Source organism: Papio anubis, chromosome 7, assembly GCF_008728515.1.
Source record: "Papio anubis isolate 15944 chromosome 7, Panubis1.0, whole genome shotgun sequence".
Classification (NCBI taxonomy): domain Eukaryota; kingdom Metazoa; phylum Chordata; class Mammalia; order Primates; family Cercopithecidae; genus Papio; species Papio anubis.
This window is the reverse complement of record NC_044982.1, coordinates 117,369,554-117,393,148: the sequence shown is the minus strand read 5'-3', so window position 1 is coordinate 117,393,148 and position 23,595 is coordinate 117,369,554. Positions and strand designations below refer to the sequence as shown.

Genomic DNA, 23,595 nt, shown 5'->3' with positions numbered 1-23,595 from the left:
ATCGCAATTTAGCCACAGATTTGGAGCTTAAGATTTGGAATTAGGCCCTGTTTTTTTGTTTGTTTGTTTGTTTGTTTCTGTATTTAGGATAGGTCTATTTAACACTGGCTTCAAATATTGGTGTTTCAGTCTGTTGCAAGCCAATCAAAACACCTACCACTCCACAACCGCCAAACATTCCAACCCTGAAGCAAGCACACACATGAATTAGATAACAGGGATGTGTATTAGCTATGTGTGGCTGCCATAACAAGATACCACAAACTGGGTGGATTAAAATATCAGAAATTCATTCTCTCATAGTTCTGGAGACCAGAATTCTGAAATAAAGGTGTCAGCAGGATTGGTTCCTTCCTGGGGGCTTAGAGCAAGAATCTGTTCCGTGACTCTCTATCAGCTTCCAGTGCTTGCTGGCAATCCTTGGCCTCCCTTGGCTTGTGGCTGCCTAACTCCAGTCCCAGCCTTCATTGTCATGTGGCATTCTCACTGTGTGTCTCTGTGTCTGCCTGTCCAAATTGCCTTCTTTTCTAAGGACACCAGTCATACTGGATTTAGGACCCACCCTAATGCAGCATGAGCTCATCTAAATAACATCTTCAAAGATCCTATTTCTAAATAAGGTCACATTCACAGGTTCTGGGTGGATATGCATTTTGGGAGGACACCATTCAACCCAGTATAGGATATGTTTGGCCATGCAGTTACCACATAAAGAAGTAAATCCACACTACAGTGCAGTCATGCTGTAGGATTGCACTGCAGTACTGTGCTATAATCGCACAGGAGTATTGATTGAATTCTTTTTGTTCACTAGTGAGTGGGTGGACAAGCTGCCATTATTAGATACATAACCCTTGTAACTCCAGAGACATAAATGGTTCAGTCTTGCAGGAGTATCGCATGCGAGAATCACAACTCAACACTCAAAATAATTAAACCGGAATTGTTTTGAATATTAGGATTCTACATGAGGAAAGTTCAGGATTCTATGTGAGTGATCAGAACGTATGAGGAAAGAAGCATCCTGTATATACTGTAAGGGGGGAAGCCCCAAGAAGTGACACCTGTTTGGTGTCAAAATAGGCCTTCTTGCCAGGCACGATGGCTCACGCCTGTAATCCCAACATTTTGGGAGCCCGAGGCGGGCAGATCATGAATGAGGTCAGGAGATCAAGATCATCCTGGCTAACACGGTGAAACCCCGTCTCTACTAAAAATACAAAAAAAAAAAGGGGGGGGCACTTTCCTGTTTTATAGAGTGTGTGGAGGGGGGGGTGTGTGTGTGTTGGTTTTGCTTTTTTGTAGTCTGATGACCAGTGCTTTAGATCATAACTGACTGTACTTGTGGGTTGATGCCAGGCCAGCCAGTGGGCTGTTATCCTACCCAGCCATGGTGCACGTCTGACTGCACATTATCACCCTTCCACCCGACTTCCAGGGCCTTCCTCCCTCAAACCAAGCAAGTATCACTTCTTGGGGCTTTCCCCCTTACAGTATATACAGGATGCATCTTTCCTCGTGTGGTCTGATCACTCACATAGAATCCTGGACTTTCCTCATGTAGAATCCTGATATTCAGCTCCATGAGATCACCACAGATGTTCCTCCATGGGGACTTCTGGGGCTGACCTGACCAGGTGACCAGAAGGCATAAAGGCTGAATTCTGACCCCACCTCTGATATCTTATTTTTTAGGCACCTCCAGTTTTCCCTCTCTGTGCCGGGAGGAAGATGCATTCTGGGGCACATGTTGCTGCCTTTTACATATGTATGTGAGCCCTGATAAGATACTTTTCCTCTTCCTATTGATGGGTTTTTGTTTTTGAAAATAGGCCTTCTTGCCGGGCACGATGGCTCACGTCTGTAATCCCAGCACTTTGCAAGGCCGAGGCGGGCAGATCACGAGATCAGGAGATCGAGACCATCGTGGCTAACACAATGAAACCCCATCTCTACTAAAAATACAAAAAAAATTAGCCAGACGTGGTGGCGGGCTCCTGTAGTCCCAGCTACTTGGGCGGCTAAGACAGGAGAATGGCATGAACCTGGGAGGTGGAGCTTGCCGTGAGCGGAGATCACGCCACTGCACTCCAGCCTGGGCAACAGAGCAAGACTCCGTCTCAAAAAAAAAGAGAAAAAAAAGAAAATGGGCCTTCTTGGCTTCTGGTGTTTTATAACAAATACCCAGTGAGTCATCCCTAAATATCAGCTCTTTACTGACACTGTGGACTGTAACAAGGAAATTTAAAACCAGGCTCCAGAGGCCTAGGGGACTGGATAAGTAAACTGAGGTAGGTGAAAGGTCATGGAATTCTATATGGCAGTTAGAAAGCAATTATCTAGACGGACATTATAGCAACAAAGACAGTATAAAAAGCAAAGGGAAAAGCCAGTAACATTTATGTAAATTACATATCTGTATCACATTAGTGTAGGTGCTTGTTGGGACAGGCAGGGACTGATGGTGGTGGAATCTGGCATAAAGGGAAAAATAAAATAAGACGAGACAGCAGAGGCGGATCTTGTACAATAAAATTGCCTCAGGCTAAAGAGTCTGATTAATTCACCTTTCTGCTCCTGAGGTAAAAAAAAAAAAAAAACTTGAAAACTTAAATACAGCATTTAGGATAGCAAAAAAAAAAAAAAAAAAAATCACAAAAGCAATTGATTAAGCGTCAAAGAACAGGGCGTAGACACTAAGATTAGGGATGAGAGTTAGAAGCAGGAGGTGGCAGCACAGGAAACAGAGGAGCAGAGATGGGGCCATTAAGTGACTAGCTCTTGAACAAGACCCACCACCCCCCCCCCGCCCACCCACGATGAGAGGGAGCTGCCAGCATCACTTGGCAATATCTATTGAGTGTCTTTTGGTCAGGTACTAACTGAGACAGGGCTCCTGCCCCTTGAAAATTACAGTAGGCCAGGCACAGTGGCTTATGCCTGTAATCCCAGCATTTTGGGAGGCCAAGGTGGTAGGATCACTTGAGCCCAGGAGTTTGAGACCAGCCTGGGCAATAAAGTGAGTCCCTGTCTCTACAAAAAATAAAAAATTAACTGGGCATGATGGTGCACACCTGTAGTCTCAGCTACTCAGGAGGCTAAGGTGGGAGAATTGCTTGAGCCTGGGAAGTTGAGGCTGCAGTGAGCCATGATCATGGCACTACAAGCCAGCCTGGGTGACAGAGCGAGACCCTGTCTCAAAAAAAAAAAAAAAAAAAAAAACTGCAAAAACTGGAATCTGAGTAATGGGAGAACAATTTCTTTTTTTAGAGGGGGGGATTGGGAAGCAACTACTTTGGGATGAGAAAGATATCAGGTTTCTCTTCTAGATAAATTGGGCTATAATGAGACCCATTGGCAAAATTAGCCTCCTGGAATTCCTTCTAAAGGGCAGACATAGTCCTTCCCTGCTCGTGGCAAGTGGACAGCTCAGCCTAAAGAGGGGAGCGTGGCCCAAGATGGCCACAGTTGCAGGGCTGGTTCTGTCCATGGGCTGGCAGAGGTATGGTAGGTACGTGAGGACTGTTTGTGGCATGAATGAACTTTGGGTATCACACGCTACCCATCTTCCTATTCAGCTGCCAGTGTAGGCTCCTAAAACCAGATCTCAGTTGTCATATCCTGATCAAAAATCTTTTAGGCATCCCAGTGCCCACAATCAGCCCTCACAGTCTGCCCAATGTCTTCCGTCCAAATTCATCTCCAAGGGCTCCCATCTATACACACTCCCAGCACCCCACAACTTCCCTTCTCCATCCTTCTGAGGTCATGCCCCCTCCTGCCTCTGCCTTTGTCCATGCCATTCTTCAAGGCCCCAGTGCCCTTTCCTCATCCTCTGTCTGGTGACCCACTCCTCTCCTTACAAATCTCTGCTCAAATGCCACCCCCTCTCTGAGAGCCTCTGCATCTTGTGGACATTTTACCAGCCTCTCTGGTCACGTTGTATTAGCATGTGTCTGACTGCTCCATGGACTCAGCTCCCGAAGTCACGAGCTGTACCTTTACAGCCCCCAGTACTTTTTTGACCAGTTTATTTTCTTCTTATACCATAGGTGGGATCAATTTCATACAACATTATTTGAGGCTTAACCACACATAAACTTTCTTTAAAGTTAAACCACACAAACGTTCTTTAAAGTCAGTAAGTATTCAAAGGAAATTTGGAGTCAGAATAAATCAAGCCTAATATTTTAAAGAATGAGAATTAGATATACTTTGCTATAATTTAGCAATGAAATAAGAACAAAGCCTTGGCATTTCCCTTCATTCAAACCCCTTACAGCCTGTGATTAGAGTGCCAAAGAGAAAGCTAGCCTTCTTTCTCTGATCCTCTCTGATTTTCAGTCCAAATGTATTACCTCATATTTTAGAAACTCACACAGGTTTGAGTCCATCCAAACTCAAAATACCAAAGTGAATCTGACTGAAGAAAAATTACTGTGTGATATCTGCGTATATTTGTTTAACCGAAACCATAATTTGAACATTACATCAAACTAGACTTGGTCTACCTAAGAAGAAATGTTTGCTTTTCTTTTAACAGAATTTTAATACATTACCGCATGTGTTTGCCATTTTGGTCAGAAGGAAAGGAGGACATTTTGGAGATTAGAATTTTTAAACAGGAATATCCAGATGAAAGCAGGACTCCTTGGTAGTCTATGGGTACCTTCTCAGAACAGTGTTTTAAACTCATAAAATAAAATACGGAAGAGTACAAAGGAAACCAATTCTCTTGAAATACAACTATCAAAATATATATTTTTTGAGACTAGGTCTCACTCCATCTCCCAGGCTGGGGTATGGTAGCACGATCTCAGCTCACTGCAGCCTCAACCCCCTGGGCTCAAGCAATCCTCCCACCTCAGCCTCCTGAGTAGATGGGACTACAGGTGTGTACCACTACACTTGGCTATTTTGTTAATTCTTTGTAGAGATGGGGTTTCTCCATGTTGCCCAGGCTGGTCTCAAACTCCTGCTCTCAAACCATCTGCCTGCTTCGGCCTCCCAAAGTGCTGGTATTACAAGCATGAGCCACTGCATTCGGCCATCAAAATACTCTTTAAAAAACAAATTTGCTATATAATAATGTGGCTTTTTTTTCTTTTTCTTTTTCTTTTTCTTTTTTTTTTTTTTTTTTTGAAACAGGGTCCCACTCTGTTTGAGACAGGGTCGCACTCTCAGGCTGGAGTGCAGTGGTGCAATTACAGCTCACTGCAGCTTCAACCTCCTGGGCTCAAGGAACCCTCTCGCCTCAGCCTCCCAAGTAGCTGGGACCACAGGTGTGTACCACCACACCTGGCTAATTGTTCTACTTTAGATGAGACAAGGTCTCCCTGTGTTGCCCAGGCTGGTCTTAAACTCCTGGACTTAAAGGATCCACCCATCTAGGCCTCCCAAAGTGCTGGGATTACAGGCATGAGCCACTGTGCCCAGCCATGTGCTTCTTTAACATTAAAATAGGAGACCTCCTAGAGGATCTAATAATTATCATAATTTCAAAATAGTTATGAGTTCTTAAATAATATTTCAAAATATCAGTAACTTCTGTAATGTCCCATGAATATCTATGTGATTTCTGTCGGTGATAGAGTCACAGTCCTGCATACTATTATGGTTGTTACCTACATTCATAATAAAACTAAATGCTAAATTTCAGTTGGAGGTTAGTGAAAAGAAAGGTGAAATTCACAGAACCTTCCAAGGCAGTATAAGAAGAGTTGTATTTCATTTTCAGGGTATCCACATTAGCTCACACATTCTGAGACCCATTTGGGTTCATGCCCATGTGTGGAATTCCGTGGAAGCTCATATTTTAGACCAGAAATGGCAAAGAAGCCAGGCTTCCGACCTCCAGCTGGCATTGTACTGGTGGCCAGTGATGTCTGACCACTTCAATATTGTTTGTTCGGCTACTTAGTGTGGTTTCCAAGAACTGCTGAAACATTATAAAATTTGGGATTTGTTGCTAGGAGAAACTTTTTTTTTTTTTTTTTTAATTTTTTTAGCTAACCTATCTCCCAGCCAGAAACTAGAAAGAACTTCACCTTCATTTCTCAAAGGAGGAAACAGACATCTAGATCATTGTCACGTGTCTGCTGTGAGGAAACCAGCTTCTTTATTTTGGTTGTAGGAACAAGTGGTTGGGTCATCATCACAATGGGCATTAAGATTATAGGATTATGACCAGGCATAGTGGCTCACACCTGTAATCCCAGCACTTTGGGATGCCAAGGCAGGTGGATCACTGGAGGTCAGGAGTTTGAGACTAGCCTGGCCAACATGGTGAAACCCCATCTCTACTAAAAAATACAAAAACAAAGACTGGGTGCAGTGGCTTACCCCTGTGCCTGTAATCCCAGCACTTTGGGAGGCCGAGGCAGGCAGATCACAAGGTCAAGAGATCGAGATCATCCTGGCCAACATGGTAAAACCCTGTTTCTACTAAAACTACAAAAATTAGCTGGGCATGGTGGCGCCTATAGTCCAGCTACTCGGGAGGGTGAGACAGGAGAATCGCTTGAACCCAAGAGGTGGAGGTTGCAGTGAGCCAAGATTGTGCCACTACACTCCAGCCTGGCGACAGAGCGAGATTCTGTCTTAAAAAACAAACAAAAAAAATTAGCTGGGTGTGGTGGCACACGCCTGTAATCCCAGCTACTCAAGGGGCTGAGGCAGGAGAATCGTTTAAACCCAGGAGACAGAGGCTGCAGTGAGCTGAAATCGTGCCACTGCACTCCAACCTGAGTAACAGAGTGAGACCCTGTCTCAAAAAAAAACCTAAATCATAAACGATTATGGGATTAAAGTATATGATAATCAGGGCTTGCATATATAAGCTCTTGTTGCCTGAATCTTGGAGAATGGCATTGTTGGTGCTCACAGTTTAAGCTAAAAATATTTGCCCAACACCAAAACTGGAATAAGGGGCCAGGCATGATGGCTCACACCTGTAATCCCAGCACTTGGGGAGGCCAAGGCAGGAGGATTCCTTGAGCCCAGGAGTTCGAGGTTACAGTGAGCTATAATGGTGCCACTGCACTCCAGCCTGGGTGACAGACTGAGACCCTGTCTCAAAAAAAAAAAAAAAAAAAGGAATAAAACCCAAATGTCAAATGAAAGTGAAAGTATCTTTATATTGACATAGCTATGAGGTTGCCCTTCAAAAAGGCTTTGTTAAAGCTTGACCTTCAGTGAACACAGCCTCTAGCAAAAGCCCGGAGCCACCTGCACCCTTTTGTGAGGTAGTTCTGGTTGCCATTCCTAGCCCTGGAACTGCTTGCAGGCATATAAATTGTAGCCACAGCTGTTTTTGATATGCAAGGCCAGATAGGGGCTAGTTTTTGAGCTGTTTCAGAAGCCAATTCATGGACCTATGGAATCAGGACCACATTTGCTAATAATCTGTTGTGGCATTTTAAAAAGTATTTGCTATTGTATGATTCAAGATTAACCCAAACCTTTAGAAATGGGTGAGTAAAAGTAATAGATGGTAAAAAAGATTCAAGGTCCCAATTTTTAATCTCATAGGGAGGTCCTTGCAGATTCCTCCTGTGCAGTCTTTCAAATGGTTCTTTAATGGACTTTTTAGTTACCAGATGATAACCTCTTCTACGATATTCCCATTAAAAGCAATAAAATTGTAGCCAGAACCTACCTCAATTCTGCATTTTTGATACTGTGAATGGGATTGTAAGAAGAAGCTATAAAAAAGAGAAAATACCTTTCACAGGTATTTCTGCTTGTACCATGTCCATCATATTGATCCAAAATATTTAAACTTTAAAGAAGGTAATACATGCATATGGTAAAACAAATTGTAAATGGCAGTAAAAAGATATCAAATGAGAAATAAATGTCTCGCTTCTCATCTCCCATCCCAACATAAAGCCCAGTTCCTGTCCTAAATGTTAATAGTTTTATGACTATCCTTCTCTAAACATTTGATGTATATATCTTACGTCTATTCTTTTATTTAAAAGTGTGCACCAACAGGATTGTACCTAACACACTGTTCTGAATTTTTGTTTCTTTCACAAATGTATCATGGAATTCTTTCCATACCCACACACACCGACCTAGCTCATTCTTTTTCGAGTCACTGGGTGTTCCATTGTGTGGATAGCCGGTGTTACAACCATCTTAAGCAATGTTCTATGGATGGACATTTACGTGAGTTTTTTTTTTTCTCTATTTTAAAAAAGTCGGCAGATAATATCCTTGTTACAAACATTTTTGTATACTTACAGAAGTCTATCTCTCAAGTAGTTTCCTAGAAGTAGAGTTTTTGGGTCAGGGTGTATGGGCATTTAAAGTTTTAGCCGTGTAATCAAATTGCCCTCCAACATGGTTGAGTCTGTTTATATTCCCACCAGCAATGCCATGGGTATTTGCATGCTTACCCTCCTGGCAATACTTGCAATATTAAATGTTTGCTAATTTGGATGGTCAGGATGATCCCACTGTGGCTTTGATTTTCATTTCTTGAATTATAAGTAAGGCAGAGCATCTTTTCATTTGCTTATGGAGTACTTGTACTTGGTTTTCTGTGAATTGCCTATTTATTATTCTTTGCTTTTCTTTTGTGCTCTTTGCCCTTGTCTGCTGTGTAAACATTCAGTTCCTACTACGTGGCAACCACTATGCTAGACTCTCAAACTGTAATGGTGATGAAATCTTTTGGAGCTGGCAGTGTAATGGGAGACAAACATTGATCAAATAATTATCTCAGTAAGTGTATGGACAAACTGAATTAAACTGAATTAAATGCCTTGAAGGAAAGGTTCTTGCAGCTCTTAGACCATGGCAGGGAAGAGAAGGGCCTGGACTGGGGGTGGGAGAAGACTGCCCTGGAGAAATGGACATCTAAAGAATGAATAGGGCCAGGCGCAGTAGCTTACACCTGTAATCCCAGCACTTTGGCAGGCCAAGGCAGGAGGATCGCCTGAGCTTAGGAATTCAATACCCAGCCTGGGCAACATGGTGAAACTCCCATCTCTACAAAACATACAAAAATTAACCGACTGTGGTGGTGTGCACCTGTGGGAAGCTGAGGCGGGAGCATTGCTTGAGCCTGAGAGGAGGAGGTTGCAGTGAACAGTAAGCCATGATCGTGCCACTGCACTCTAGCCTGGGAGACAGGAGTGAAACCTTGTCTTTAAAAAAAAAAAAAAAAAAAAGAGAGAGAAGAAGAAGAATGAATGAATGAATAGGACTTGGAGTTGAGGGAGGAGCATTTCTGGAAGAAGGGACAGCACTGTGGAGGGAAGATGATGTTGTAGGTGGGCTAAAAGAAGGCCCAGGAGCAGAGCACAGAGAGAAGAACAGTGCAAGATGAAGCTGGGCCGCAGCATCTGGGGAAGGAGGCCTCTATGGTGGGAGAGATATATATATATATATATATATATATATATTTTTTTTTTTTTTTGAGACCAGGGAGTCTTGCTCTGTCATGGAGTTGAGTGCAGTGACTTGATCTCGGCTCACTGCAAGCTCCGCCTCCCAGGTTCATTCTCATGCCTCAGCCTCCCAAGTAGCTGGGACTACAGGTGCCCACTACCATGCCCGGCTAATTTTTTGTATTTTTAGTAGAGACAGAGTTTCACCATGTTTGGCCCAGGACAGTCTCGATCTCCTGACCTGTGATCCAGCCGCCTGGGGCCTCCCCAAAAGTGCTGGGATTTTGAGCCATCGTTGGTGATCTAATCTATATTCTGAAAATACTGTTCTAGCTGAACAGAAGAGAAACAGGAAGATCAATTAGAAGATATTTTATTAGTCCAGATGAGATCTCATGGTGGCCTGACCCTGGATCATGGCAGTGGACATGAAGACAGGCGGAGATGGTTAAATAAGATTTGATAATGGGTTAGATTTCAGGGGATAGGAAGAGAGGAGGTATCCAGGATGATTCGTGGGTTTGTGATTACATGGATGGTGGTACCATTTACTGAGATAAGAAACACTGAGGCTGGGGTTGGCTGGGTTCAGCCTTAGACAAGACGTCTGACTGAAGTTGGCAAGGAGGTAATTACATATGAAATTCTAAGGGCAGAGGCAAAGTTTGGCCTGTCGACATAAATTTGTGAGTCATTCACATACGGTAGTTGAAATCATGGTCCTAGGAAACTGCTCATTAAAGGAATACAGTGCCTGAAGCAGGTCTACTCATTCCTTAAGAAATTCTGATATTTAATAGCCAGGTAGAGAAAGATGAGACAGAAAGGAAAACAGAAATGAGCAGCCTGAGAGCAGGAGGAAAGCAAGGGGAGTGTGGTGTCCCAGAAGCCAGGGGGAGAGTTTCAGACAGGATGGAATAGTGCCAAGTGCTGCCAAGACATCTGAAAAGAAGAGGCCTGGGAAACACCCATTGGATTTAGCAACGTGGGGGTCTTGGTGACACTAATTTTAAATTTCCTCAGTGGAATGATAGGGGCAGGAGCCAGATTGAAGATGGTTAAGGAATTAGTGGGAAGTGAGAAAATGGTAGACATTTGTATGGACCACTGTTTTTTTGGTTTTTTGGTTTTTTTTTTGAGACGGAGTTTTGCTCTGTCACCCAGGCTGGAGTGCAATGGTGCGATCTTGGCTCACCACTACCTCCATCTCCCAGGTTCAAGCAGTTCTCCTGCCTCAGCCTCCTGAGTAGCTGGGATTACAGGCATGTGCCACCATGCCCAGCTAATTTTGTACTTTTAGTAGAGACGGGATTTCTCCATTTTGGTTAGGCTGGTCTCAAACCCCCGACCTCAGGTGATCTGCCCGCCTCAGCCTCCTGAACTGCTGGGATTGCAAGCGTGAGCCACTGTGCCCAGCCAGACCACTTTTGAAGAAGTGTGGTTCTTCATAAAGACTAGCCCCAAATCTATTCTTCCTCATTTTCTACCCTTGACCCTTTTTTGTCACTCAATAAGCTGAATTGATCTTGTAACTCAGTAGTGAAACGTCTGCAGCTTTGCCCTCCCTGCATCCATGGCACCAGCCAGCCCAGCGTGGAGTCTGCAGGGGGAGCCTAGCTGGAATTTGGGCCACGCCAGCCCCTCTGTGCAGTTTCTGATTCTGCAGGCCAGAGCTCTGGGAAGGCCCATTGTAGGAACGCTGCTGAAAAAATGAGTTTAAGAAAAAGTTCTTATATTTCAGTGGTACCTACTGAAAAGCTGAAGGATACATATTTGCAATGTGACACAAGGGAAGCCATGAGCTGATCCTTGTTGAACCTGAGCAATGGGTACATGGGGGTTTATTATATTGTTCACACTACTTTGCATATGTATACAATTTTCCATAACAAATTATAAAAAGTTAAATTTAGCAATTCTATAAACCGAAGGTGCAAAGAGCCAGTGACCATCACAGTCCACTATGTACGTAGCACTTAAAACAGGACCTTCGGCTGGGCACGGTGGCTCATACCTGTAATCCCAGCTGAGGCGGGCAGATCATCTGAAGTCAGGAGTTCAAAACCAGCCTGACCAACATGGTGAAATCCCGTCTCTACTAAAATATAAAAATCAGCAGAGCGTGGTGGCGGGTGCCTGTAATCTTAGCTACTCAGGAGGCTGAGGCAGGAGAATCGCTTGAACCTGGGAGGCAGAGGATGCAGTGAGCCGAGATCGCACCATTGCACTCCAGCCTGGGCAACAAGAGCGAAACTCCATCTCAAGAAAAAAAGGACCTTCTCTAAACCAGTCCTCCATTGGCTTGTGGGTTTCCAGGTGCCAAGGGTAGCTGAAGAAGTTCTATTTCCAGATGCCACCCTTTCTTCTCCTGTTAACTCCAACACCTTGTTCCTTGCCCCCTTCTCCTTTCATACCCCCTTCCTGAGTACAGACTCGAAATCACAGGTCTGACCCCGATGGGCCTCATGAACTTGAACAAGTTCCCTCCCATCTCTGAGCCACTCTGAAAAATGGGGATTATAACATCTGCTCTGCAATGTTGTGATGGTTAAATTTGACAGTGCATGTGGGGTATCTAACACTGCCCACGGCCTCAGATGCTCAGGAAGTCAGGAAGGTCACAGAAATGAATGAAGCTGACCAGGTAAGGAGAAAATCATATGACCCTCTTTGCTTTAGCTTTGCCACTTGTACTAGACATGTAAGTAGAGAGAATTATAAGAAAAATTCTGGGCCAGGTACAGTGACTAACACCTGTAATCCCAGCACTTTGGGAGGCTGAGGCAGGCGGATCGCTTGAGCTCAGGAGTTTGAGACCAGCCTGGGCAACATGGCAAAACCCCATCTCTTAAAAATAATAATAATAATAATAATTATATATATATATATCACACATCTCTTAAAATATATATATATAAAACACACACACACACACACACACACAGATTAGCCAGGTGTGGTGCGTGCCTGTAGTCCCAGCTACTCAGAAGGCTGAAGCAGGAGGATTCCTTGAGCCCAGGAGGTTGAGGCTGCACTGAGCTGGGATGACACTACTGCACTCCAGCCTGGGCAATAGAGCAAGACCCTGTCTCAAAAAAAAGGTGGGGTGGGGGGAGAAAAAAATTGGATAAGAAAAAGAACAATACAAGTATGATAAATGATATAAATCACCCATATTCACAAATAAAGGGGTAATAAACTGAGACTTAGCCTCAGTGTTGGGGGGCAACAGGGAGGGGTGGGGACTGGGGCAAATCAGAGCATATAGGGCCCATCAGAGAGGAGCAGCCATCCTGGGCTCCAGCCGATTACTGCGACGAGGGAGTGTGAAGCCAATGTTAACATGTCTTCCTCGTTTATAAGAGAAGCCAGAACTCTAAATTTTTTATGTGAAATATTTCAATTCTTAAATTTGGGCTCAGTTATTTTTTTTAATAACACCAGAGAAGCCAAACTAAACCCATCTATGGGCCAAAATCAGCTCGTGGGCTGCCAATGTGCAACCTCTCACCTAGATAATGGTATATAATATAAATCCGTTTCCCTTCCCCCCTTTTTCTCTTCCTCCTCTTTCTCCTTTCCCTCCCAGCTTCCACATCCTTTTCACCTAACCAGCCCCCACCCTGCATTTCTATACTAAGTCCAAGTGATAGAAGGGATTAGAGTGGGTTGAAGAAGTGATGAAGCCCAAGGCAATGTCATCTAGATGCCTAATGGTGCCCCAGGGCCTGGATCACTGCCTGGCACATAGTGGATCCTAACAAAAACCTTGATGAATGAAGAAGCCAGAAACTGGGGGAGTCAGTTCTGTTTCTTGTGCACACCCTGGGCTTACCCGAAGAACTGTCTCATTTTTCTCAACAGCCTTGCGAAGTCGTTCTGGACGCTCCATCATCAATGGGAACTGGGCAATTGATCGACCAGGAAAATACGAGGGCGGAGGGACCATGTTCACCTACAAGCGTCCAAATGAGATTTCGAGCACTGCTGGAGAGTCCTTTTTGGCCGAAGGTCCCACCAATGAGATCTTGGATGTCTACGTGAGTTTGGATGTTTCTGGACTGTTCTTTGGATTTTGAATCTTGTCACTTCAAAGGAACATACTCTGAACAAATAAGCAACAAATCATTGCCCATACTCTGTAAAAACCCTTTGAGCAGAGCCTGTTAGAGGCACCCCTTGAATGCTTGGCATTTATCTTTGCCTTTACTTCTGAATGGGCCTAGCTCATAGAAACCTCCAACTCCACCAGATGCTTATTACCTACGGAGTTTATTGACCCAGTAAAACCAACTTTACTTGTTGAACCAAATCAGAGGCAAAACATGCCCTTTATTTCATGAGCATTGGATCTCCTCCAGGCACTTTCCTTATAATGCTAATTTGGCATGTTTTCTTTTTATGGCAAAAGAAAGCAAGAGCCTAAAGGAAGGCAGGACCGCTCCCAGCTCCCAGCCCTGTTCAAACTCTGAGAGCACATGAAGAAAGGAGAGCTCCAGAGCCCTCCAGATGAAACAATAAAGCTCAGAGTCACAGTAGAGAGGTTCACTAGAAGCTCCCTGCTTCATAGAAGACAAAACCTTAATTTATTTTATGTGAAACTGAAATATTAAATTGCTCAAGAGTTTTAAATGGTCTTTACGTTTAAGGAAACCACTAGAATCCAGTCTTCTTAAAAGATCAGGAAATAAAGGGTGATAAGAAATAAAAGCTTGAAATAACATTTGGATAAAAAGAATGAGATCACCCATGAGTATACACATTCTTTCTGTCCCCAAAGCTAAGCTGATTAACATATTTGCTGTGTCAGAATTTTAGACATATTATTAATTGCATTGTCATTACTTCTCCACCTACACAGGGTTCTATGTCCTTTCCTCTTGGGCCTAGTGGATTCGAAATTACAAAGGAAGTCTTGTTGTAGATTTTGGATTTTTTTTTTAGACTGTCCAGTTGGTTGGTTGACTCTGAATCCATTTCAAATGGCATCAGAGGTAAAAATTCAGGTTGTTAAAAGCCTGCCGTGGGTGGTCTAGGAATGGAAGCCAACAGCAGTTTCATAAACGGGACAAGGTTTTGCACTGGCAGAATGCTCAGGCAGAAGAGGCACCGGAGAGGGAGGGAGGATTTCCAGCTGCAGACCGAGAGGAAGATTGTGTGAAAAGGGAGTAAGGGGATGAGGGATACACAGCAGGAACCTGAGGTCACACAACTGTGTCCCTCGGGGATTCAGTGCCCACCGCCATGTTTCTGCAACGCCGATGGTTTGATATTGGTTCCTGGGTAGGAGAATCCCGGGGGTTCTCAGGTCTGCCTTCCTGTGGGTGATTTATAAAATGAAGACCCATTTCGTCAGTAGGGAGTGGGTAAGAGGAAGTGGGTAAGGGAGTGGTAAACGGGAAGAACAGACACAGGACCCACTATGCAGGAGAGACTCAGAGATGCCTCTAGCTGGAAGGGATCTTTGAGAGTGACAAGATTCTAACCTCTTCCTTTCCCAAGGAGGAAATCAAAAACTGCGGGGCAAAGGGGCTTGCTCTAGGTTACACAGCTGGTCAGCAGGAGAGCTGCTTTATAAAGCAGCGGAGACAGAGACACCAGACCTGACCGTGTCTCCTTGCACAGCTCATATTTACACCGTGGGTTCTCATTCGGCTGCTCGGTTTAGCCCACCACCCTGCTTCCCATCAGGAAAGCCATGGGCAGCAAGGACTGTGTGCTCAAAATCCGATAAGGAGGGACGTTTTCTGTTGGACCATGCTCATTTAATACGTTTTCAGCCCAGTTAATGTTCAGCTGCTGACTTCCACAGCCCTATGTAGATTCCTGCTTGCTGTCCTATTTTTGTCATCATTCCTAAGAGGATATGACCCAGCAAGATTTGGGTCCCTTCTACCTGCTTTCCTGACCCCATTTCTTTGTGTTTCTGGGGCTTTCCGTGAATGAGAGGGAGAGACCTGGGGATCGGCCTCACCAGCCAGGTCGAGAACTTTGAAGGAACCTGAAGGATCCCGGGATGACTCTGTCCAGAAGGTCTGCTGCTTGTTTGCATGACTTTATCGCGCCACCTAGTGTTAAAACAGGTCTCCTGCAATGTACACGTATTTATCTGTGTTGGACGTTTTGAGAGCACTGAGCAAAATCTAAGGACAGAAAGGTTCTGCTACCATTGCTCCGTCTTCTCCTTTGGAGTTTAGAAAATCTTGACTCTTAGCTTGCTTTTCTTCTGATTTGCTCAACCTAAGTTCTTCATTCTTCAAAAGTAAATGACAAAAAGCCATCTGGAAATAACTTCGTTTAATCTGCTACAGGTTCACTGATGTTACTAGATGCGTTACTAGAGTGAACCAATCCAGTCATTTATCAGTAGTTCTGCAAATGCCATTGAAACCCAAGCCAGCAGGAGAAGGGGTGTGAGTACGTGCCAAGTGCAGTAACACTGATTTTTGTGTCAGCAGATGATACACCAACAGCCAAACCCAGGCGTGCACTACGAGTACGTGATCATGGGGACCAACGCCATCAGCCCCCAGGTGCCACCCCACAGGAGACCAGGTAGAATCCCTTGTCTTGTGGCCAGGGACTCTGGTCATTTCCTTGTAAAGCCTTCTCTCTCTCTCAATTCTTGTGCATCCAACACAGAGAAAATCTAGGGACGCATATTTCAAAGCCAAGGGGCCTTGACAGTGGAGCAGGCTTCACCATTTGTCTGAGCCTTGAAACTGTTTCATTTACTCGATTCAAAAATGGCATGAGCATCCTGGGTCTGCCCTGCCAGTTCAACATTTGAAATGCTTTATGCTAGTTTCCAGGCCGGGCAAGGGGGCTCATGCCTGTAATCCTAGCACTTTAGGATCTAGCAGATGGACCACTTGGGCCCGGGGGTTCGAGACCAGCCTGGTTTTGTAGAAACCCCTGTCTCTACAAAAAAAAAAAAAAAACAGAAATGAGCCAGACGTGGTGGTGTGTGCCTACAATCCCAGCTACTCAGGAGGCTGAGGTGGGAGAATCATCTGAGCCCAAGGAGGTTGGGGCTGCCGTGAGCTGTGATCGCACCACTGCCCTCCAGCCTGGACGACAGAGTGAGACCCTATCTCAAAATTAAGAAAAAACAATTCACATTTACTCTGTTAAAGTTCTGGAGGTTAGAAGTGTGAAGTGGGTTTCACTTGGACAAAATGAAGGTGTCATCAGGGCCACTCTCTCCGGAGGCTCTTAGGAGAGAACCCACTTCCTTGCCTTTTCCAACTTCTAGGAGCCACCTGCCTTCCTTGGTTCCTGGCCCCTTCCTCCACCTTCAAAGCCATCAGGACGGCACTTTCAGATCTCTCTCTGACCCTGGCCTCATCACATCTCCTCTCTGACTCTCATCTTCCTCTCTCTTTCCTTTATAAGGACCCTTGAGATTATACTGGGCCCACCCAAGTAATCCAGGATAATCTCTCCTTCTCAAAATCTATAATTTAGTCTCACCTGCAAAGTCCCTTTTTGCTATGTAAGGTAGTATGTTCACAGATTGCAGGGATTAGGATGTGGACATCTTTAGGGGGCCATTATCTGTCTACTGTATGTCTTTTCTCTTGGTTCCCCTTTTGTTTCTGTTAATAATACTTTAACCTATAAGACAAGAATAATGAGTTCACACCTAACAATCCATGTTGAGTCTTCCTGGTGGGCTCTGCTTATGGACAGAGCAGGCAGCTTTCTCTCGGCTGGCACTGGGCATGGGACTGCTCTCTGTGTCTGCAGACATTTCTCTACCAGAGGATGATGGAGCCCACCACCCAAATGCAGACAGTCTTTTCCGTCCTTAAAATAGGAAGGTCTGCGGAAGTATTCATGGTAATTATACCTCACACACACTGAGTCCTTGCTGTGTGCAAGGGCTTAGAGACTGCTGTGCTGAGCACTTTGCATAGATTAGTTCTTTGAATTCTCATGACAGAGGGAGGTACTTGGAGGGAAGTACTATTATTAGCCTTATTTTAAGAGTGAGGAAATGGAAGCTTAGGAAGAATAAGTTAATAACTGTCCTGGTCCCACACCTGGGCAGTGACCTGAGGAGGGCCCGTGTGACCATACTTTGTGCTTGTTATATGGCTGAGAGGTTACTTGGTCCAATCCATATCCTAGAAGAAAATAAAGGTACAGATGCCAAACCTGCCACATCCCTTCTCTGAACTTTGGATGGGATAACCAGGTTATCTGATTGCTACAGACGGGAGGACAACAGCCGGTGCATCCCCAGCACATGGGGTGGGTGTGTTGTCCAGACTCCAAGTCAGCAAACTCTGCACTACAGAGAATTTTTGTGTCATGTCCAGAAGCAATCCACAGTTTGAGAAACCAAATTTGGATAAGATTTCTGGGGTCTGGTTTGCTGGTTTACAGGGATAAGATTGCTGGTTGACAGGGATAATCGGACAGACTATTTGAGATCTATCAGGATGATGATGATTTCTGTCAGACCTGATGGGTCTCAGCTCATGAATAGCATGGGGGTTCTGGGATCAGCTCCCTGGGACAGGGCAGGTCTGCAGGGGTCGCCTGTAAAAAGTTGGTAAGCAGGGGCATTGTGACCAGGCTTCCTCTTCCATGTCACTGGAGTCCGGAGGCAGAGTTGGAATCTAGCTCTGTACCTTCTTGCTGTGTACCCTCAGGTGAGTCAGCAACCTCTCTGAACACATACCCAGTCTGCAAAATAGAAGAAAAACCCTACAAGGTGGTTTTTGGCACGGGAGAGGACATGGTAAGAGATTGAATAAATTCGTTGTCCATCCTAGCGTAGAGCCCAGAACAAGGCACTGAAAAGACTTTTTAAATTTTTTTGTCCAACAACATCTTGGACAGTTCTCATTTATATCAACATACCTGGTCCTGATTTTGCTGGTCATATTTGCACGTCATATTTTAAACCATGAAGCATAATAGCCAACTAAGTAAGAAAGCCCTGGCAAAAAGCTGAGAGGCCCAGTGCGGTGGATCATGCCTGTGATCCCAGCACTTTGGGAAGCTGAGGTGGGCAGATTGCTTGAGCCCAGGAGTTCGAGACCAGCCTGGACAATATGGCGAAACCCCATCTCTGCTAAAAGTACAAAAAGTAGCTGGATGTAGTGGCACTCACCTATAATCCCAGGTACTCAAGAGACTGAGACACGAGAATCACATGAACCTGGGAGACACAGGGTGCAGTGAGCCTTATGCACTCCAGCCTGGGTGACAGAGTGAGACTCTGTCTCAAAAAAAAAAAAAAAATGCTGAGAAAGCCCTAATTACTGTCATTGTTGTTGTTGTTGTTATTGTTGTTGTTGCTGAAATGGGGTCTTGCGATGTTGCCCAGGCTGGTCTTGAACTCCTGGGCTCAAGTAATCCTCCCACCTCAGCCTCCCAAAATGTTGGGATTACAGGCATGAGCCACCTCACCCAGCTGCCTTGTAGTTGTTGTCGTTGTTGTTTTTTGAGATGGAATCTCACTCTGTCGCCCAGGCTGGAGTACAGTGGCTCGATCTCGGCTCACTACAAGCTCTGCCTCCTGGGTTCACGCCATTCTCCTGCCTCAGCCTCCCAAGTAGCTGGGACTACAGGCGCCCGCCACCACGCCCGGCTATTTTGTATTTTTAGTAGAGATGGGGTTTCACTGTGTTATCCAGGATGGTCTTGATCTCCTGACTTCGTGATCCACCCACCTCGGCCTCCCAAAGTGCTGGGATTACAGGTGTGAGCCACCGCACCCGACCACCCCCTTGTAGTTTTAACTGTGTTCTACAGTAACCCTAGAATTTGCCTTCTTATTTTGTATTAAAATGATACATACTTGAACAATATTCTGTCAAAATAGAAATATATACAGTCAAAAGCAACTGCCACATAATTGCCAAAACTTAGAAGCCACCAAGAAGTCCTTCAATAGGTGGATAGATTAAAACTAATGGAATATTATTTAGGGCCACAAATAAATGAGCCATCATCACGTCACAAAGAGACATGGAGAAACCTTCCATGCATATTACTAAATGAAAGAGGCCAATCTGAAAAGACTACCTATTGTTTGATTCCAACTATATGACATTCTAGAAAAGTTAAAACTATGGAGACAGCAAAAAGATCAGTGGTTGCCAGGGGCTGGGAGGACAGGGGGATGGACAGGTGAAACACAGAGGATTTCAGGGCAGTGAATCTACTCTGTGTGATACTACACTGGCTGATGCCTGTCACTATGCACTTGTCCAGACCCACAGAGTGTGCACCCCCAGGTGTGAACCCTCGTATGGACTGTGAACTCTAAACGATAATGACGTGTCCGTGTAGGGTCATCAGTTACACATGTACCACTCTTATGTAGGATGATGGTAGTTAGGGACCCTGTGCCTGTGTGGTGGGAGGAGGTGTATGGGAACTCTGTTCTTTCTACTCACTTTTGCTGTGAACCTAAAACTGTTCTAAAAAAATAGTCTATTAAAAAAAAAAAAAAATCAACAGCTCCCAACCCTGTGCCCTTCCCAGAGGGAGTCTAACCCTTTGGTGGGATTTTGCCTAGCCCTTTTCTATGCATACACAAACATGTTTCCAGTCATTTGAATCATCATCTACAATCTCAGAAGTGCAAGGAACATTGCATATTATTATTTTCCATTAGTCAATTTAAATCTGACCTCAACTTCACCCTTCTTTGAAACCAGTAGATAATTCAATCGCAGTCTGCTTGGGGGTTACACACACACACACACACACACACACACACACACACACACATTCTCACCCCAGATATAAGGAAAGATCTAGAGTCTTAGACAAGCCAAAGCATTGGCTAGACCCCCCGGTGGTCTGTCCATACTAATTCTGCTGAGGTGCCACCAGGAACAGCCTCATGGGGCTTTCAGGTTAGGGCTCTGCTCCTTCCAACCTGCATGGGGGGCACAGGAAGCTGGTGAGGCTGGCAGCCAGGTCCCCTCTCCCACTGCAGGTGTGGCTTCCTCCTGGGACACTGGACATTGTCTGGTACACCTAAGGATCCATGTCACTCAGGAAACCCAAGACTCCAGACTCCTATCTCTCCTCCACCTTGAAAACCTCCTCTCTCTTTTTTTTCTCTCTCTCGCTCACTAACTCTCTGTCTCTGTCTCTCTTGCTCTCTGTCTCTCTCTTTTGCTCTCTCTTTCTCGCGCTCTCTCACACACTCTGTCTGTTTCTCTGTCTCTTGCTCTCTGTCTCTCTCTGTTTCTTGCTCTCTGTCTCTGTCTCTCTCTTGTTCTCTGCCTCTGTATCTGTTTCCCTTGCTCTGTGTCTCTCTCATTGTCTGTCTCTCTCGCTGTCTCTCTCACTTTCTGTCTCTATCTCTCTCTGTCTCTCTTCCTCTCTGTCTCTGTCTCTGTGGCTCTCTTGCTCTCTGTCTCTTATCTCTCTGTCTCTCTCACACTCTGTCTCTGTCTCTGTCTCTTGCTGTCTGTCTCTGTCTCTCTCTTGCTCTCTCTCTGTCTCTCTTGCTGTCTGTCTCTGTCTCTTGCTGTCTGTCTCTGTCTCTCTCATACTCTGTCTCTGTCCCTGTCTTGCTCTCTGACTCTGTCTCTCTCTTGCTCTCTGTCTCTGTTTCTCTCTGGTTTTCTGTCTCGCTGTCTGTCTCTGTGTCACACTCTGTCTCTTGCTCTCTTGCTCTCTGTCTCTGTCTCTCTCTCTCTCTCTCTTACTCTCTGTCTCTCTCTTTCTCTCTCTTACTTTCTGTCTCTCTCTCTCTCTTACTCTCTGTCTCTCTCTCTCTTTCTCTCTCTCAAAATGTGCCCTCCTCCTCTCACTGGGCTGGCCCCTCAGGGACATCCACTTTACTCTTAATGAAAGCCTAGGCTTGCACTCCTGGAAGGGAAAGCTGTTGACCTCTAGCAGCTTTTGTTTTCTGTCCTGCACAAAAACAAAGCAATAACATCTAAGGACTTGGCTACTCTTTCAAACTGGAGGAGGAGGTGGAGAAATAAAGATAGAAAATCAAATACAAATTAGTATCTCAAAAAAGTGACCTGCCACACCTTTGTGTATGTGTGTGTGTTATGCTTTTTTCTTTCACCAAACAATATTCAGTCATTTCTTCATGTCAGAATATATATTTGCTGCATTCTTTTCAAAAATCACATAGTATTCCATTTTGTACTTGTAGCATAACGTAGTTTAACCAGTACCACTGGTGAACATTTGTGTCTGTTCTACTGTTGTGCTATTTCAAATAATACCTCAGTAACCATACTTGTGTATTCAGATTTATGTAAAAGAAAATATTTGTGGAACAGATGTGCTAGAAACTGAATTGTTAGGTCAAAGGGTATGTGCATTTAAAATTTGGATAGATAATGCCAGATTTCCCTCCAAAACCATGCGTCTGTTTGCAGGCTCATCCATAGTGACTGGAAGTGTATTTTCCTGCACCTTCAACAGGAGTTAAGGGATTTAAGGGTTTCCAAACTTTCCAGTCTTTGGTGTTGGATAAATAGAGGTGGTGGTGGTGTTCTTTTCATATGTATTTATGGAGTTATGAGTAAAGTTGAGGATTTTTGCATGGGTTTTAGCTGTTTGTGTTTCTTTTTCTGTGAACTGTCTGTGGCTCACAACTACTATTCCTACTGCAACATTTGTCTTTCTCTTATTGATTTTCAAAAGTGCTTTGCATGTGAGGGAAAGCACTAGTGGGTGTCCGCTTATTTTAAACAGATGTGCTTATGTGCTGTGACTTAGAAATGATCTCATGCTACACAGCGTCTAATGTTGAAGCAGTTTCCTCTTTACAACCCAGGGTCTAAACTGATCCTGATTCTGTGTGTGGACGCTCACCTCTCCTAGGGGACCCCTTCAATGGCCAGTTGGTGACAGAAGGCAGGAGCCAGGAGGAGGGAGAAGAGAAAGGGAGGAACGAGGAGAAGGAAGACTTGCGTGGGGAGGCCCCTGAGATGTTCACCTCAGAATCGGCACAGACCTTCCCAGTCAGGCATCCGGACAGATTTTCTCCCCGTCGACCAGATAACTTGATGCCACCAGCACCGCAACTCCCACGGCGCAGCCGGGATCACAACTGGAAGCAGCTTGGGACGACAGAATGCTCCACGACCTGTGGGAAAGGTGAGCCTGCGTGGGGGACATGTGGATCCCTGCAGAACTCTAAGCAAGGAATGTGTGGGTGGCCCAGGGCAGTGGTCCCTGGCTTTTTTGGCACCAGGGACTGGTTTTGTGGAAGACAATTTTCCGTGGATGGTGGCGGGGTGGGGGGAATGGTTTCAGGATGAAACTGCCCTATCGCAGATCATCAGGCATTGCAGTCTCATAAGGAGCGCGCAACCTAGATCCCTTGCCTGCACAATTCCCAATAGGGTTCACACTCCTATGAGAAGGTAACGCCACCACTGATCTCGCCCACCCACCAGTCACCTCCTGCTGTGCGACCTGGTTCCTAACAGGCCATGGACTGGACCGACTGGGGACCCTGGCCCAAGGGACATGGCAAACCGTCACCTCTGTGAGCCTGTCTGTGAGATGGCTCACGGGTGTGACGGATTGTGTTGGGCCCCCAAGACCACCCTCAGGCTTACTGATTGGCTCGAAGGACTTACAAGACCCAGAAGAGCTGTTACAATTCATCACAGTCAAAGGGCAGGGATTCGAGTTAATAGAGGAAAAGGCGCATTGAAAAAGTCCAGGAGATGCCAGGCGCCAGCTTCCAGGTGTCCCCTCCAGCAGAGTCACACCGGGATGCACTTAATTCTCTCAGAAATGATGTAACTCAGAGACTGAGAACACATGCCAAGTACTGCCAACCGGAGATGCTCATCCGAGCTTTGGTGTCCCGGGTTTTTACTGGAGTCTCTCATCTAGGTACACAGCTCCCACATGAGCGACACTAGTTACTCTCCCTTTACCACCCCAGAAGCCAAACCAATACCACGGGGCCCAAGACCTCAGGCATAAAAAAACACTCTTATCAGGTGGCATATTCCAAGGGCTTAGAGGTTCTCTCTCAGGAGCTGGTCAAGGGCCTGTCTTTGGCATGTGCGGGGTTTGAGCAACTCCGGCCTGCTGCGCACATATATTCACTAATAAACAGAATACACTCACATACTTCAAGATCTAAAATTTAATCTCCGAGTCAGGGTTGTGGAAGACTTACACAAATCCCAGCTGAAACTCATTCTCAAATCTCAGGATTTCAGGAAAAAAAGAATAA

At 45.1% G+C, this 23,595-nt stretch overlaps 1 protein-coding gene across 3 annotated transcripts in view; it reads left to right on the top strand.

Annotated features, from left to right (window-relative positions):
• THSD4 (thrombospondin type 1 domain containing 4) overlaps positions 1 to 23,595 on the top strand; it is a 680,084-nt gene that overhangs the window by 613,855 nt on the left and 42,634 nt on the right. For all 3 annotated transcript variants that reach the window (XM_031668519.1, XM_021940676.2, XM_031668520.1), the window contains 3 exons: positions 13,263 to 13,438; positions 15,857 to 15,953; positions 22,221 to 22,496. In XM_031668519.1, coding sequence (XP_031524379.1) covers positions 13,263 to 13,438; positions 15,857 to 15,953; positions 22,221 to 22,496 — 549 coding nt within the window. The remainder of the gene's footprint in view (positions 1 to 13,262; positions 13,439 to 15,856; positions 15,954 to 22,220; positions 22,497 to 23,595) is intronic.